The sequence below is a fragment of the Anopheles moucheti genome, chromosome X, assembly GCF_943734755.1.
Source record: "Anopheles moucheti chromosome X, idAnoMoucSN_F20_07, whole genome shotgun sequence".
In the NCBI taxonomy this organism is placed as follows: Eukaryota; Metazoa; Arthropoda; class Insecta; order Diptera; family Culicidae; genus Anopheles; species Anopheles moucheti.
Genome location: NC_069142.1, coordinates 8,369,918 through 8,385,942, shown reverse-complemented (window position 1 = coordinate 8,385,942; position 16,025 = coordinate 8,369,918). Strand labels below are relative to the sequence as shown.

General features: G+C 46.8%; 1 protein-coding gene across 1 annotated transcript; it reads right to left on the bottom strand.

Annotated features, from left to right (window-relative positions):
• Positions 1-2: 2 nt before the first annotated feature.
• Positions 3-11,219, bottom strand: LOC128306552 (mitogen-activated protein kinase kinase kinase 15). Its single transcript, XM_053044089.1, has 8 exons — positions 11,096-11,219; positions 8,885-9,421; positions 3,877-6,610; positions 3,620-3,799; positions 2,781-2,921; positions 2,524-2,629; positions 1,138-2,447; positions 3-769 (listed from the first exon to the last, which is right to left on the bottom strand). Exons 2-8 carry the CDS (start codon positions 8,895-8,897, stop codon positions 607-609), a joined length of 4,647 nt encoding a protein of 1,548 aa, XP_052900049.1. The 5' UTR covers positions 8,898-9,421; positions 11,096-11,219; the 3' UTR covers positions 3-606.
• Between the last annotated feature and the right edge of the window lie 4,806 nt (positions 11,220-16,025).

Sequence of the window (16,025 nt, the reverse complement as noted above, 5' to 3'; positions counted from 1 at the left end):
AATAAACGTTACGTCTGCTCGGCTGCCAGCGAACGAATTAATAAAGAAAGCATCTGTCACTTGCGTTTATTATTAACATAAATGTTATTTACGAAAACCGGGTTGTACGTACACCGCGATGCGGTGAAGTTTTGCATCGCGAAAAACCATTGCGATACCTTTTTTGCAGCTGCCTTGGGTCATTCCCCCATTAACTCTAATTAGCTATTGTCATAATGCTACTGTGATTGCGTTTCCGCTGTGTTATTACGTGTTTTTGTGTGTGTTTGTTGTTGTAAAGACTTCAAAAGCAGTCAATGGTAGAAGAAGTTGTGCGTAGTAAGGATATTGGAGTGGGTTTTACAAGCTTTACCGACTTGGCCGCTTCGTGGCGAATTGTTGTTTCTGTTAGCCCCCCATTACATTACCCTCCGCTGGCGAAACGCGCAACGGAGGAGATATGTAAAGCTATGTGTGTGTTGTTTTGAGCAGACAGTTGATCCTCATCACAAGGTTTGCATTAAACGCTGTGATGTATCCAAATCTTTCCCTCTTTCCACATCCCGCTATTGTTTCTATAGTTCGACACAGGTAAAGGACACTTGAAGCGTGGGGCACCACCACCACCTATCGCGTATCGATGCCAACGGTGTGATCGTCATTCAAATAGTTGTTAAGATGCCAATGCTCAACGCCATCCGTATCCGTACTAGAGTGTGTGCGTTTGCCCGGTGGATACAGCCTGCGATGCTTCTTCAACGCGTTCCAAATCCGAAGTTCCTCGCCAATCCTAAAAATGCATAATAATTAATAAATAATTGTGTGGTACTACATCTTAAATAAAAGGTTTAATAAGTAGTAAATCTATTACAGTGACGCTCAGCATCCAAAAAAAAGATCATCAAAGACTTTTTTATAAAGAATAACTACCTCAAACATTGAAATTGTAGGATTTCTACGAAAAAAGACAACTCATTTCAAATACTACATGGTACATGATCAATATAATGCAGAATGGGTTTGGAATAGAATTGGAATAGGTTTACGCTTTGGGCAATAACGTCCTTATTACTCTGTTGTTGTATGATTACAGAGTTGCGATCATCAAAAATATTGTTGATATCTTGAGCTTTTGACCACGTTTCTTAGCACACTTACTTCAGTCCCAATCGACGCAGATCGTCCCGATCCAACTCGTACAGGAAATCATCGTACAGGAATCCTTCGCGCAGTATCCGCTGCCGACACTCGGCACGCTTGATGCCCTGCGTTTGCAACCATTCCGCTAACCGGCGATCGCCCACCGTCTCGTCGTCGTCTTCGTTCAACTCGGGCGCAACGTCCAGCGGCGTTTTCTGCTGCTGGTCGCTGTTGTTGTTACCGCCCGGTGGCATCCGGTTCCAGAGATTGGACCGACGCTTGGTACCGTCCTCACCGTCACCGAGGTCGGGCGTGCTGTGCTCGTGCAGGCAGCGCTCCATCAGCGCGACCAGCTGATCGGTGAGGCAGCGCGCAAATGCACCGCTCTCGAGCACCGCCCGGAACGCGCTGTGGTACGATTGTTGAGATTCCAGCAGATACTCCTTCAGTCTTTGATTTTCCGCCCGCAGTGCCTCCATCTGCTCGCATAGCGCTTTCCAGCGCGTTTTCTTTTGCACCGGTGTGCCGGGTACGGTATCGGTACCGTGGCTTCGCGCGCGCGGTTTGTTCGATCGCACGGAACTGCCGCTACCGTGCCCGGACGTTACCGTCGTTAGCTGTTCCTCCAGCTCGTCGATCGGTTCTTCCTCACCCTCGGGCAGATCGTACACATCGTACTCGTAATCGTACGCAACACCCATCGTCATGCCATCCCGCTCGTCGCGCCCGTGCTGCTGGTGGCCCGGTACCTGCGGCCGTCCATTCACCGGCATCGTACGGACCAACGGTACCGCGATGTCATTGTTTTCCTCATCATACTCATCATCGTTCGGTGCGTTACCGGCCAGATTGGCGCCCAGCTTCGGCGACAGGATCGTGATGCCCGCGTGGACCGCACTCTTGACTAGATTTTCCAGCGCAAACATCCAGTGGGGTTTGATGTTGTGCGACCGCAGCACCGTGATGACCGTGTTCTGAAACGCGTACAGCGCCAAATGGAGCTGCACGATTGCGGTAGCGTTAAAGTTCGGTTGCTCCTTCAACTGGGCGATCGCCTGCTCGAGCGTGTCGGTGCGCTGTTCCGCGATATATTTGCGCAACCCGTTCAGCAACATTTGCAGATGGTCGCGGGTGATTGCGAGTTCCTGATTTGCGTCCGGTTCGATCTTCGTTAGCCAAAGTTCGCAGATCTTTGTCACATCGTGGCAGAGCACCTTGTCAAGCGTTTGGCGCCGCTGTGAGTCTTTCTTTAGCAGGTAGAACCCGTCACTTTCGTTCGCTTCACCCCCTTGGGGCAGCTTGCTAGCGGTGGAAGTCGTTATATCGATCTACGGTGAACAAAAATATCAATTTAAATTACTTTCCAACGTACAAAGCACGGAACGTTCACTGCTTGGTACGTACCTCAGGTGACAATAGCCCACCGGAGGAACTTCGCCGATTAAGCTGGAACACTGTCGACGTCTGTTCGGCGGGATCCAGTTCCAGCGAGGGAGTTTCTGCAATGTTTCTGCAAATGAAAGAAACAAATGAAAGCATTGAAAATTATTTTTGTCACAATCGGAAGAATAAAAATGCGTGCAAGGTGTAAAAGTTATATTCTATCTGAACTGTCCGCTATGGAGCGGTGCGATCTTACCAGTACGGCCTCTCCTACTTACCCGATGCTGTTTACACTGTTCGGCATCTTGGGCATCTTGATCGGTGTTAGCTGGAACGAATGTTTGTTTTTCCGCTCCGTCACCGACCGGTTTGCCGTATAGTAGCCGGCCGAAGAATTTAATGGCGGGATCGACGAGGCTCTGGACCGCGTACAACAACCATTTTGTTCAACAACAACAAACAAACAACAATAGCAGGGTACGGATGTGTATAATTAAAAATTATTTACCGCGCCATTATTACAGAACCCCGATATGGCATTTTTGAGCAAGCGAGAGCGTAAACCAAAACAAATAAAGAAAAAAAAACAGTATGCAAAATAATATTATAACACGCGCGTGTTTGTTTTACAAAACAACACAGAAGTTATTATGAACGAACAACAACAAAAGAAAAACATAGGTTCACGTAAGTAACGCAGGAAACACATTTGATAAGAACAACGGACGGAATACGTAGTGTAACCGCATCAAATGGAAGAAAAAAAAAGAAAGAGAAAAACAAGAAAGCAACGATTATTATCAATAAAATGCAAAAACAAAAGTTGGAAAGACGTTAAATTGCAACGGAGTCGCGAGAAGACAATTAGACGAAAGCAGTTTTCAATTCAACAGAAAACAAAACAACCTCAACCCGAATGCTTTAATGACTTGGCGTGTGGTTAGAAGACCGGAAAAAAATATATTCACAAACAAATCGGAGCTTACAGTAGGACGAATAGAAAGGATGTACATATAACAACGTTTGAACCGTACCAAGCATGAAAGCGACGAGTTTGCCGAATTAAGAATTGGAATCTACGTATGCACACTGCGGTCGGAAAGTAAACCGCACTTACTCTGTTTCGGAGCTGAAGGTGGGTGTGTTACAGCTGGCGGAGCTTTGCTGGGACGTGAGCGTTTTCGCATTGTGTCGATCGGCAGGCATGCTAACGCTGCGCGAAAATTCAGCGGATGGATGCGGTAATCCGCTGATCGTACTGCTGCTACTAAACGATGGGCGCATCTTTTTGTGCTTTCTGGCAATGGAAAAACAACAAAAAATGGACGAATTAGTAAAGTGAAATGACGGGAAAACGGAGAGATTGGTACATACTCGCAGATGAACGGATCGTCGAGCAGTTCGGCAGCGGTGGCCCGTTTATCGACGTCCACCTCGAAGCAACGCAGAATGAAATTTTTCGCCACCGTTGACAGTTCCTCCGGGATGTTGGGATGGGTTTTGTAATAGCCCACCTTAAACATGGCCGCCTGCGGGCAACCGAGCTCAACGAACGGTGGTTTCCCGGTGGCCATCTCGACCACCGTACAGCCGAACGACCAAATATCGGCGGCCGGTCCGTACCCACGCACACCCTGATCGATAACCTCCGGCGCCATGTACTGCAGCGTGCCGGTAAACGTTTCCGTTGCCGGGTTAATACCGGCCAACCGTTTTGACGTGCCAAAGTCGGATATCTTCACCACGCCACTGTACGTGTTGACCAGCACATTGCCACCCTTGATGTCGCGGTGCACAATCTTCTGGTCGTGCAGGTACTTGAGCCCCTCCAGTATTTGGCGCGAATAAAATGCAATCGTCGTTTCGTTGTCCTTGAGCGGGCCCCATTTGGAGCTGAGCAGCGCGGACAGCGAACCACCCGGTACCTGCTCCATGAAGATTTTAAAGTACTGGTTCTCCGACTTGGAACCCCAGTACTGGACGATATTGCGATGGCGCAGCTGCGAGTGCAGCTTGATCTCTTCGTGCAGCGGCTGCACGTCGTGCGTGTTCCGTTCGTACACCTCCTTCACGGCGATCTTCACCTGGGTGGCGAGATCGCGGGCCGCATACACCGCACCGTACGTGCCCTTCCCGAGCAGCATACGCTGCCCTTCGTCGTCCATTTCGTACTCGTACTTTAGCTCGTCCGCCGTTGTTTCGGCGGAGGACAGATCGATAAAACCCGACCCTTGGTCGGCCGTCATCTGCAGTATCAGATCGTAGAACGTCTGCCGGCACTGGACCGACGGGAAAAACATCTGGAAATCGTCCGAGTTGTGGTGCACGTACAGATACGCGCACCGTTCGTCCCGCTTGTACAGGCTGACCGATTTAATTTGGCTAGCGAGAAAGTTAAAGTCGTGCAGCTTGAGACAGGTGCCTTTCGCGTGCTGCTGACAGATGTTGGTAATATCGATCGACTTCTGTTCCGCGTCCATGTGTATCGACACGTAGCTCGGCATGTAGATCTTCTGTGGTTCGAGTATCAGGATCGGGAACCGTACCATGCTGGACGGTTCGCGTGCGGTTGCCTCGAGGAAAAACTCCATCCAAAACTCAAATATCTGCTGCTCGATGCTCATGCTTGCCGTTTCATCCGTGCGTTTGCGGGCCCGATCGATCAGCATGATGTTGCCGATCGTTGACTTCAGGTACCATTTCGGTGGGCGCAGCTTAAACATACATTCCGCTGCCTGTATCGCTTTCGCGTAGTTTTCGGCCAGTACCGATATTTCGAAAAACGTCGCCACGTTCCAGTAGTCCTTGATCTGCGACAGTGAACCCTTCTTGCCGATGAGATTGTTCAGCTTCATGCCGATGTGCTGCAGCTCGTTATCGGTAAAGTCCTTCCCGTCGATCACGAGCAGCGTCGCGAGATTAATGCCGGCAAACTCATTCGGCTGCACCTCGAACGATTTCCGGTACCAGATGATTGCGTTCTTCAGGCTTTCCTTGTCCGTGTGGTTCGATTCGACAAACATGTCCTTGTATATGCGCCCGTACAGGCACAGCATGTCCGGGAAGTGGTTTTCTTTCTTTTCCAGCGCCTTCGTGCAGGTGCGTAACGCACGCTCACGGTCACCTTCGTGGTTCCGGCGATTCAGTGCAAACGCGTACAGATAGTGCATATGGCCGGTGTTGATGTAGTTTTGCTTGTTCGGTATCGTCTGCAGATCGTCCACCAGCTGCACCATCGCGTCGTAGTCCTGCACGTCGCGCAACGACAGCATGTACGTCTGGACGATCTCCTTCGACAGCACGTGCGGATCGTCCAAGCGTTTGCGCATGTTACGCAACATACGCTGCAATTCCTCCACATTGCCGGCGTGCTGGTCCCGCAAGCTGCGCAAATCCGCCAGGAACTTTTCCCGCAGGTGTGCCTTCGATTGTATTTCCACGTCCTGGAATAGACGCCGCAGGGCAGTTGTCAGCGTTGTCATGTGTTGCTGCTGCTGTTGCTGCTGCTGCTGCTGCTGCTGCTGCTGCTGCTGTGTCGGTTGCTGCTGCGTTGTTTGCTGAGATTGTGCCGTTTGTTCCTCGGCGGTCGCTTTGACTGGACTAGTGATGATTACGCTACCGGTCTCGTGCAACCGGTACGAGATAAACTGATAATTGCCGCAGGAGATCTTCATGCGCAACGTTGCCTCGTGCTGCGTGTCGTTGTAGATGACGATGTTTTCCTTCATATCGAAGTGTTCCCGCACGCCGAGCTGATAGCAAAGGGTGCTCTGTTGCGTCTGGACGCTGAGATCCACCACGACCACGTCCGCGTTGTAGAAGTATTCGAGCGTGTTGAAATCACCAAAGTCGAGGATTTCGAACTGCAGCTGCTGCAGGTTGGCACCGACCTGTGCGCATGCCTGCCGCACCTCCTCCAGTGCGGCCTTCCGGTGGTTCAGGTACGCACTCTTCTCGCAGTCGATCACAACCGCAATGTCCATGCGGGGCCGGGCATGGCCTGCATGCGAATTCGCCCCGGACACCTGTATGGCAGTGTTGCCAGATATGTCGCTGAGGTTGGACATGCTGCCGCTGTGCTTAACACCCGCTACTACTGCATGAGTTTCTAAAATGATAAAAAAGATGTTGTTGTTTTTGATTATATTAGCGAGGGAATTAAGACACGAATAGGGTCTATAGAGAGCATTCTAACCACATGTGATGATAATCTGGTCTTACCAATCCGTAAGCGGGTAAAGTGATACAAGTGCTCTCTGCCTTTACTTCCAAACTGTAGCGCACGTTATGGAACGACTGATACAAACAGTCAATCGTTAGGATGCGTGAGTCTGACGCGAGTTTTCTTGCGCACGTTGATTAGGTGAGGACTCGGTGAGAGCGTATACAACACTCACCACAGTTCCGCGAAAACAGCACAGTGTGTTGCTGTTCGTCAAGTCATGCGAAGGCGACGGGTAATTCACAATTATGACCACCTAATGGGCTCCTATTGGTACGGGCGGGACAAACAACACCAAAGCACACACGCACACACTCCGTGCCGACCTGCAGGATGCGACTGTCTCAAGGTGATGTGTGGGAGAGCAAGGAAGTAGATAAAGCACTGTAGCGACTGACCGCAAGGTGTAAAACATTCCGGTTATCTTGCCCCATACCGCATCCGGGGCATTCGCTCTCTTTCTCTCTCGAAACTACCCCTTGCTGGCAAGTGTACAGACGCACCCCTATGCAAGTCGTTAACAGTGTGCGCGGCGGCAGGGTAATAACGCTTGCGCAAATCGCACAAAAAAACCCCTGCTAGAATGCGCCACTGTTTGTGCAGTTTGCTCGATTGACCATACAGCCAACCTCGATGCAGTCGACCGAGTGACCAACACCAACATATCGCTTTGCCCGTTTGTCCCTTCGCAAAACAAAAAGAAACACAGCACTTGTTTAATAAGCCGATATGTACAAGCGAGGGTTTTTAGGATACGCCGCCCAACACCAACCTTGGTGGAGGTTAGGGCTCGAGGATATGCTATTTAATTGCAGCCTGTCGCAGTTCATGTAGTGTCACACACGCGCACAGCGCAAAATAACGCAAGACACACACAAGCTTACCTGGGTCGCGAATTCGCAACAGCAAAATTTATCACACTAGGAAAGACTTTTTGTTTTCTAATCAACGCGAACCACTCAAGACTGTCGCGCTACTCCGCAACCGCTGCTGGACCGAGTGGGTGCCACGCTTGTTATTTTAAAATTTTACAAAACAACCAGATAATCAAAGAACCGGGTGCTTCTTATCAAACAGCAAAACAAAACAAAACAAAAAACACGTTTTGGAAGCGAACGCCGAAAGATATAAGGAAAGTAATTAACATTTGGTGTATGGAACCGGTTTTGCTATTTAACGCACACACAGGTTGGGGATACTTCTAAACGACCTTCTGCCATGATTTGATCTAATTGTATTAATAACGTTTCAGGGTAGAAGGTTACTACCGGCGCGTAAGAGTTTGCAAATGGCGCTAGAGCGTTGTAATTAAACGTTGTCCTTCGAACTTTGAACTTGATCAATCATCAGGACAGTGAACCTGTCATCTGAATCCTTTATTTCAACCATTTTGCCATTTGCAAAGTTGCTTGCAACAAACAAGCAAGATCTCTCATAATGTGATGTGGAGTTGGAAGATATAAATTCATGATGAGCTTGTCCGTTCCCTGAATGGAATTTTTGACAACTTTAGAACTTAGCTTTAAATGATGTTGATCCCGCCATTTTGAATGGAAGATGTGCCGAACAACTTCGAAGATCTTCGACAATCTTCAAGAAATTAACTGAGCTTGAATGATCAAAGCGTAATTCATGTTCAATTACTCTAGAATAATATCAAAATATCTTAATCTTCAAGGTTTTCTTTTAGTGCGCATGTCAAAGTTTTTTGACACAACCTGCTCATCTGGAGGATCGGAGCTTAAAAGAAATGACGGGAGAGGGCGTCACCAGCAAGGCAATAAAAAGGGCTGCATTGCGAGGATCGCGCCCTATTCATGTTGCAATCGAGAAAAGACGAGTAATAAATTTTGAACGTCTCTCAGTATAACGAGGCTGTTAAAAATATACTTTTCAAATCCGAATTTGCAACAGCGCAATTCTAGACAATTTATTAGACCGAATGAATTAATCTGAATATCTAAGATTTTCTATTACAAAGATAACAAGGGACTTGATCCGCCATTGCTCTAAGGATTGATGAATCTTTTGGGATTGGATTCCTGATTTGAATGACTCCTCATTTTAGATTCATCTGAATGACTGTACAAGCGTGTAGGAACACCTCTGTTTACAATGTGGAACACCTAAGACATGCTTTATATCCTTCATCTAACTCACCTGTTTCTTCCATTCTGTCTGTTTAGCCTGAGAGCGTCGTCGTTGCGATGTGTTGTTGCTTATATACAGGAACGTGCTTGCACTATAGAGGAGTCCTGTGATTGTCCTTCCCAGGCAGGAAGTTGAGTGAAAGGGAGAGAGAGAGAGAGGATCTTGGGTGCCAAAAAGCTAAACGTCGGCACAGCCACGGTCAGCCTCGGCGACAGTGCGGCAAATATCGCTGCCGTTCGTTGCCATCGCCGTGACGTGCGGGTTTTCGACGCTGCGTTGCCTTCCCGGCGGATGTCTATTGTCCACACTTATCAGTTCCCTGGGTTGATTGCGCCGAATCCGTTGACTGTATTGATAGGTGTGAGACGTGTTGAATGTTGAACTCCTTGTTGGAGTTTTGCTACACACCGAAATGCGGCACACGCACAACAGCTTCCCAAGCGAGATTAACACGCGTTCCGCTCAAGGGTTGGCGGCTAGCACAAAACGGTCGTCGTGGGTGTACGTGTGTGCGTGTATTGCGCTGCCGCACCAGTATCCCCCATCCTGTTTGGCGGAAATAAAACGAAGGGAAAGGAGAAGAAATCGAAACTGTATTAACCGTGGATGGTGCTGATTACGCCGCAACATCGCACACAGCATCCGTGGCTGGTGTTTGGCTGTTACGCATGTAAGCAGCGTTCGGCACATGCGTATATTCACTAATCGCAGAGCTGGTTGTACATTTGTGTGTGTCGATGGAAGGTTCCGAGCCGTGCGGTCACATTGTACCTACATACACTTCGCCCACCGATCGTCCCCTGAAGCTGGTTGAAGCAAAGGCGAGGGGTGGATTTTCCTTTAAGCAAGCTGGGGGCACACTAAAATAACCTATCGCTGCGAAACACTGAACGGCAGAACGTGATAGAGCACGAATGGGAGGCACAAAATATGGGAGGCAAAATGATTTTTGGACGTTCCGATCCGCGCGCGACAAACTTTAAACGCGAAATGTTCCAATGAAGGGTGAAATTAATTTCTGGCGCTTCGCTGCGCTGTTTATGTTATCCGCTGTATGCTACATTGTTTACGCCAAACGTAAGATTTTTGCTCCCAAAAACGAGGGGCAACTCACTAGCGTAGAGTCCAAAAGAAACAAACTTGTTGCACATTGCGTTTGGCACTGGCTCGGTCCCGTGTGCGTATGTGGGTTGACCGAACATGGGGGCGGCCGGTTGCTCGCCTTTTATGATCCAAAGCCAAATGGGAAACAATAACAACTCCGTGCGCTACAGCAAAAAAAAACAACCCTTCTCGAAGTGTAACAAAAACCGTCCACACGGCGTCACATTGTCGCGCTCGTGCTTGGGACCGCTTGGGAAAACTAAACGATTTGCAGCGTTCACGGGGAGCAAATGTATCGCATACACATTATACTTTGCCGTTTTTTTTTCGATTTGTTTCTTGGGAAGCTAAAGTAGATTCGAATGGCGCGCAATTACCAACAAAACATACACACGCGCACGTTCGCTCGTTGGCGTTGTTCTTGTAATTTGTTTTCTTCTTGTGCTCCTCTTCGGTGGGGTGAGCTGCACCCTTGAAATCTACCCACCCCCACCTAACAAAACACACGTGGAACAGGGTTCCTTGCAAACTGTACCACGCTGGAAACAGCTGCTGCAGGGTGTTTTCCCTATACAGCTTCGTTACGATGTAAGGGAAAGGGTCGGGCCGAAGACATTCCACCCGTTATGTCACCCGGAGATCATCTCACAGATTATAACACAGAACTAAACGATTTACGAGCGATCGTAACGCTCGGGAACCGTGATCGGTTTTGCCTAAGGAAAAGGGTTACGTTTTTTTTTCCGTGTACGTGTTTATGTGTATTTGTGTTTATGTGTTGGTAATTTTTGATTGTCGCGTTTTGTTTGTTTGAAGTGTGTATCGATGACGTAAAATGTTTCAAGGTCGTGGCGGAATAGGACGGAAATTCGGGGACGGAATATGCCCTTTTGGGGGTGCAATATTTTTTAATTAACTTCACAAGCGTTTCACACACAACCACGCACATTCTCACCACAGAGAAACCCACGCGAGCACACAATAACCCGATGATCAGAACAGATTGATCTTGAATGGTGGTGTGGACGAATTGCCGTGTACGCACTACACGCCGTTAATCACGCTCGCTGGTCTGGTGGACGTGTAGCAACCGCGAAAAAAACGAATGAAACTTACCACGATTGTAACCACAAAGCGACACTTTACAACATGAAATAATTAACAAAACTTTATACACAACTTTACCGAACCACAACACCAGAGAAGCAACATCATTTTCTTCTGCTTCCTCTTCTTCTGTTGCCGAGTGAGATTAGATTGGACGTGGCCAGTGGTCGGCAGACTCACTAACGACACAGAACGCCATTTTACGTACGTTTAATAAATTATTACACTTTTTCTGTGATTCAAGACACTCGCGTTAAATATAAGGAAACAATAAATTCTCTTATATATCTTTGCTAAGCATCTAGTTTAAATATATTTTACGTTTCATTCAGAGGACGAAAAAGTCACGCACTGCCCACCACTGGTCAGTGCTAAGCAGAGGGATTCCTTTTTCTTCTAGAAGCTTGCTGTTTCTTTCACTCTAAACGCATATTTGGTGTGTCTGTTTCGCTTACTTGCATACGCGAGATGTTTACCATCACAGCAGGCTGTTTCGTTCTGCACGGAAGCTGTCATAGTGTGCGTTTAGCATACCGTGTTCGATTCTTCACAAGCGCTGGTGACCCGTTGTTAGGCAGGGGTATGCAACTTGAAAAATAATTTATTTATTGTTTATTTATTTTATTTACAAAATCAGTCACTTTTCGTATCAAATTGTGTGTTTTTGATTGGATTCTTGGATTGGATTGATTTCCTTGGAGGTAAATATCATGGCAAGGAACAACAGTTCTTCAACAGTTGTTGATGAACAATTAACTAAACGCCTGAGCGTATGCAATAAGGCTTTTGGAAAATATTAAAAAGCGCCAACAACGTGGTCGTGCAGCTGGTTGCATACTATGCAGGGGTATAAATTGTTGTTTCTTTCATTGTTGTTGTTATTTAATTTATTTATAAAAGTTGTAGACTTAACCCAAATAGCCAGATTTGCTTAAGCAGCCAATTTGGCAACGCTAAAGATCGATCTTTAAATAGGTCGTTTGCAGTAGATAATCAGCCTTAAAGTTCCGCGAACTTTTAAGCAACCTTTAAGCAGCCCTCGGCCAAAACGTCAAAAAATGTGAATGCCTGACTACACGGTGGAGCTGTTCATATTTATGACTTTATGTTTCTTTTTTCTTATTTATTAATTATCATTTTATGAGATTCGAACCTAAGGGTTTTCAGAGACAGCAGAACAACCACTTTACTAATTCGGCCATTTAGTTTTATTACGTCACACCCTACAAAATGCATATATGAATGATACCAATCTAAATGAAAAAAAATAACATTTTCTTGTACATTGCTTTTTATGTTTTGTCTATTTAGGTATCAATTGTTATTTCGGATTTTTATTAAATTATTGCAAAATAATTGTATATATATTTTTATGTATCGTTGACTTTTTATTACACAATAACACAAAACAAACGAATGCCACTTATTACCAGTTTCAATCGAAGCGGGTGCTACGAACTTTGCCGTAGTTTGTGAGCCTTAATCACAGAAGTGTATGCGCTACGAACTATGTTTCAGGAGCAGATAACCTCGCGATCGCAAGGATATGATGACTGGAGTACATAAGGAGGACCCTCATCGTTAATCGTACGCATGAATCAGATGCGAATTGGAATCCAGCACTTTGATTTAATACACCTTTACGCGGATTAAAACCATTTTATTTTCACTTACAACTTCCCGAAACGGACGGCGTCGTTTGCGGAGCCGTCATTTGACAGTAGAGCTATCAAATTGTAAACAAAGTTCCATCGAGTACCGTGTGCTTCCAAAAGAACCGCATAGTTCCGTCGGGAACCTTTAACCGACTACTTTGGAACTCAATAGTTCCATCGGGCGCTGCGTGCGGTTTAAGCAACCCCAAGGTTCACACACGGTTCGCTTTTTCACTAAGCAGCCCTCTAGCAGCGTTATGGTTCGATTTCAAACGTTTCAGGCTACTTGGGAAGACAGTAAATAAAGGTTAAGTTTGAGCAGTCAAAGTAGGATTTTTTATTATATCAAACATGTTTGTCCTTTTACTATGCAATCGAAAATAGTTTCACATGATAGGTACTTTAGTAAAAGGCAATAAATAAAGGGCAGTAAAAGTAATTTGCTTCTGTGTGAAGATATTGCATACTCACTAGGCGCATTTTGTACAGTAGCGACATAAAAGGGGTACAACAACCCTTACTAGCAAATTTATACATCAAAAAAAGAAGGAAAAACAACAAAATGATTACTAGTTGAAGTGGGAACGTATAACCATCTCCACCTCGTTCACGATAGTGTGTTTGCTTTTAACCAGACAACGACACCTTCCAGGTGGAACTAATTGGTGCGTTCGGTTGTAACATCGCTGTCGTTATCGGCACATTTTCTTAGCGGTTTTACATCATTAATAGAGCAAACCGTTTCGTACGGTTCCAATACAGCACTGGTAACCGCAACCGGTCTGGGAAGTGCCGCCAGGCGTATTCGCTGGTGGTTCGATGGCGTCACATCCTTCTGGTGACCGCACCCGGTCTAACGCATGGTTGCACCCTTACCCACCCGTACATGTTGGCGGATGAAGCCCTACACGGTTGCAAACTTCAGCTACCGTCTGCAGGAAAGGACACAAACTCCTTAGCAAGTGCCTTTTATTTCCCCTGTTTTAAACGCACTCCCGCTACCGTTTGTTGAACACGTGTTTTCGTATCTTTTTTGTTTTTGGTTATGGAATGGACTACTTTTCGCTGCAGTCTGATTGAGGTACAATTACGGAAATAATCGGGTTTTTTAAATGGTAACTTATGCAAAAACTCCCATTTTGCCTCTCATTAGTACCCCGGTGAACATAAACATCCATCGGCTGCTACACTTATCGCCCAGTAGCCTACATCTAACGCACGCGCACACACCTGAGCCGATTGGGGCCCAACAAATTGAGAAGTGTATTTTTGACTTATGTTTTATTGTTGGCCCCAAAACAAAATGAATGCCAACACGAGGCAGGCAACACAACAATAATTTCCCTGCAATTGGTACCGAACCCGGGCCGTAATCAATCCGTGGGCGCATTCCAATGCAGTCAAATCATTTCTCCACACGGTTTGCCACGGCTCAGTCATGTTAACGGTGGAGAAAGAAATATTATTATATCATCGCGATGTAATGCACCTCGTGAGGGTGTGAGACCCCAATTTTGGTTGCGTTTTTTTGCTGTTGTTGTATCCTTTTTCGAAAGATTACTTTCAATGCATCACTTTGATTTTGACCTGGTGGTATCGGTTTTTAAGGGGGTGGTACACTTTGGTGACCTGAGAGAAGATATTCGGCGCATTTTGTTTTGTTCTAAAGATAATTATAAATTTATAACAAAATGGGAACAAAATCCCATTGCTGTTTTGTAATCAAGAATTGTTTAATTTAGCTCGTTGCATCGCACTTTCACTTTTATGCAAATATTAAAAAACATAAACATTACACTGATATTGGCCGCTGTACTTAATGTCCGTTATACCATCAACCTTTTTTTTGACAATTTTTGTTGATAATATTTCGTTAACATTTACCAACCTGGCCATCTTGTTAATTTGAAATATGAAACAAGAAACTAAACTTTAAAGAGATTACGATTACTGCGACACAACATTAACATTCGACAATGCTTTTTAATGTCAAACAAATAATCGATATTTTAACATTGCATGGTATACTACGCCCTTAAAACGCAGTAACGTGACGCTGCTGTGACGGTCTAAATCGTTGCAGCCTAACGAGGACAAAACGCGTTGCACGATGCACCCTGTACGGCACGCTGGTTGCGCATTGAACAAACAAGTATTGTTAGTGGATCCTACTAAACGTCATCCTCGCCGCTTGTTATCGTGCGCGGTGTGGCCTTCAGCTTGACAGAAAGGATGCGCGCTGGGTATGTACAACCGGCCCGGGAAATCTGGAACGGATTGGGCGGTGACAAACGCGAATGTGGGGGTGGAGAAAGTTTGGTCGAATTGGTTCGGTTCGGTGGAGGAACATTTGTCATACGGACGACCGTTTTGCGCGTACCGTCATCCGTTTGCGCAATTTAAAAGTCCGATTGCGTATTGCCGCGTGCTTGGCGTGCTTTTCTTCCCTATCCATTCCTCGTCCCCTTCCCGTGCTACCCGACAGCACGTGCTCTACATTTGGCGTTATAAGTGCGTCTGCGGCAACAACACGGTATGCCGAACAACATTCAAAAATCGAAAGTGCTCGAAGCCGGCGGACCGCTGCTGCTTGCTGAGGCTGCGCACGGATGTCGGTCGTTGCTATCAAACGGTCGTATCGTGCCGAACGCGTACCGCGATCGGGCAATATCGTGTGCCGAGGCGTGCGCACAAGAAGCGAAGGATAGTGCCGGGAACGGCCAAGGGAAGCGGTGTTAAGCAAATTGTGCCGCGCACGACGATGCATTGCTTGCTAAAGATGGCAATGAAACCCGCCCGTGAGGCAAATTAAACAAACACAACACACCGCTGGGCAGGTTGCCCGAAGCAGGTCTCTCCTGCGGTGCGGTGCCTTTTGCCCTCGATACCACACACATCAAAATTGGGATGGATCGAGGGAGATGACATCAAAACCATCCATCCAGGCGAAAACGGGGTTATTTATTACACGATCAGTTCGTGCGCATTATCAAACACTTATCTGGTCGAGAAACCAGTTCCGACGCCTGCTGCAGAAGTCGAAAGTCGATCAGACAAACACTGCGTATTCACCGGTTTTGTTACAATCGGTCACGGTACGCACGGCCTTCGTACTTACTGCAGACCCTTTCGCAGGTGTGGACCGGGTTCCAGCCCGTCCAAAGGCCCTGGAACTCGGTTACGGTCGATGTCGAAATGTCACACCGCAGGACGGTCGCACGCATGACACGCCATCAAGATGGTGGTTTTGCTACGGCGTTTTGGTGACACCGCACTCGTTAACG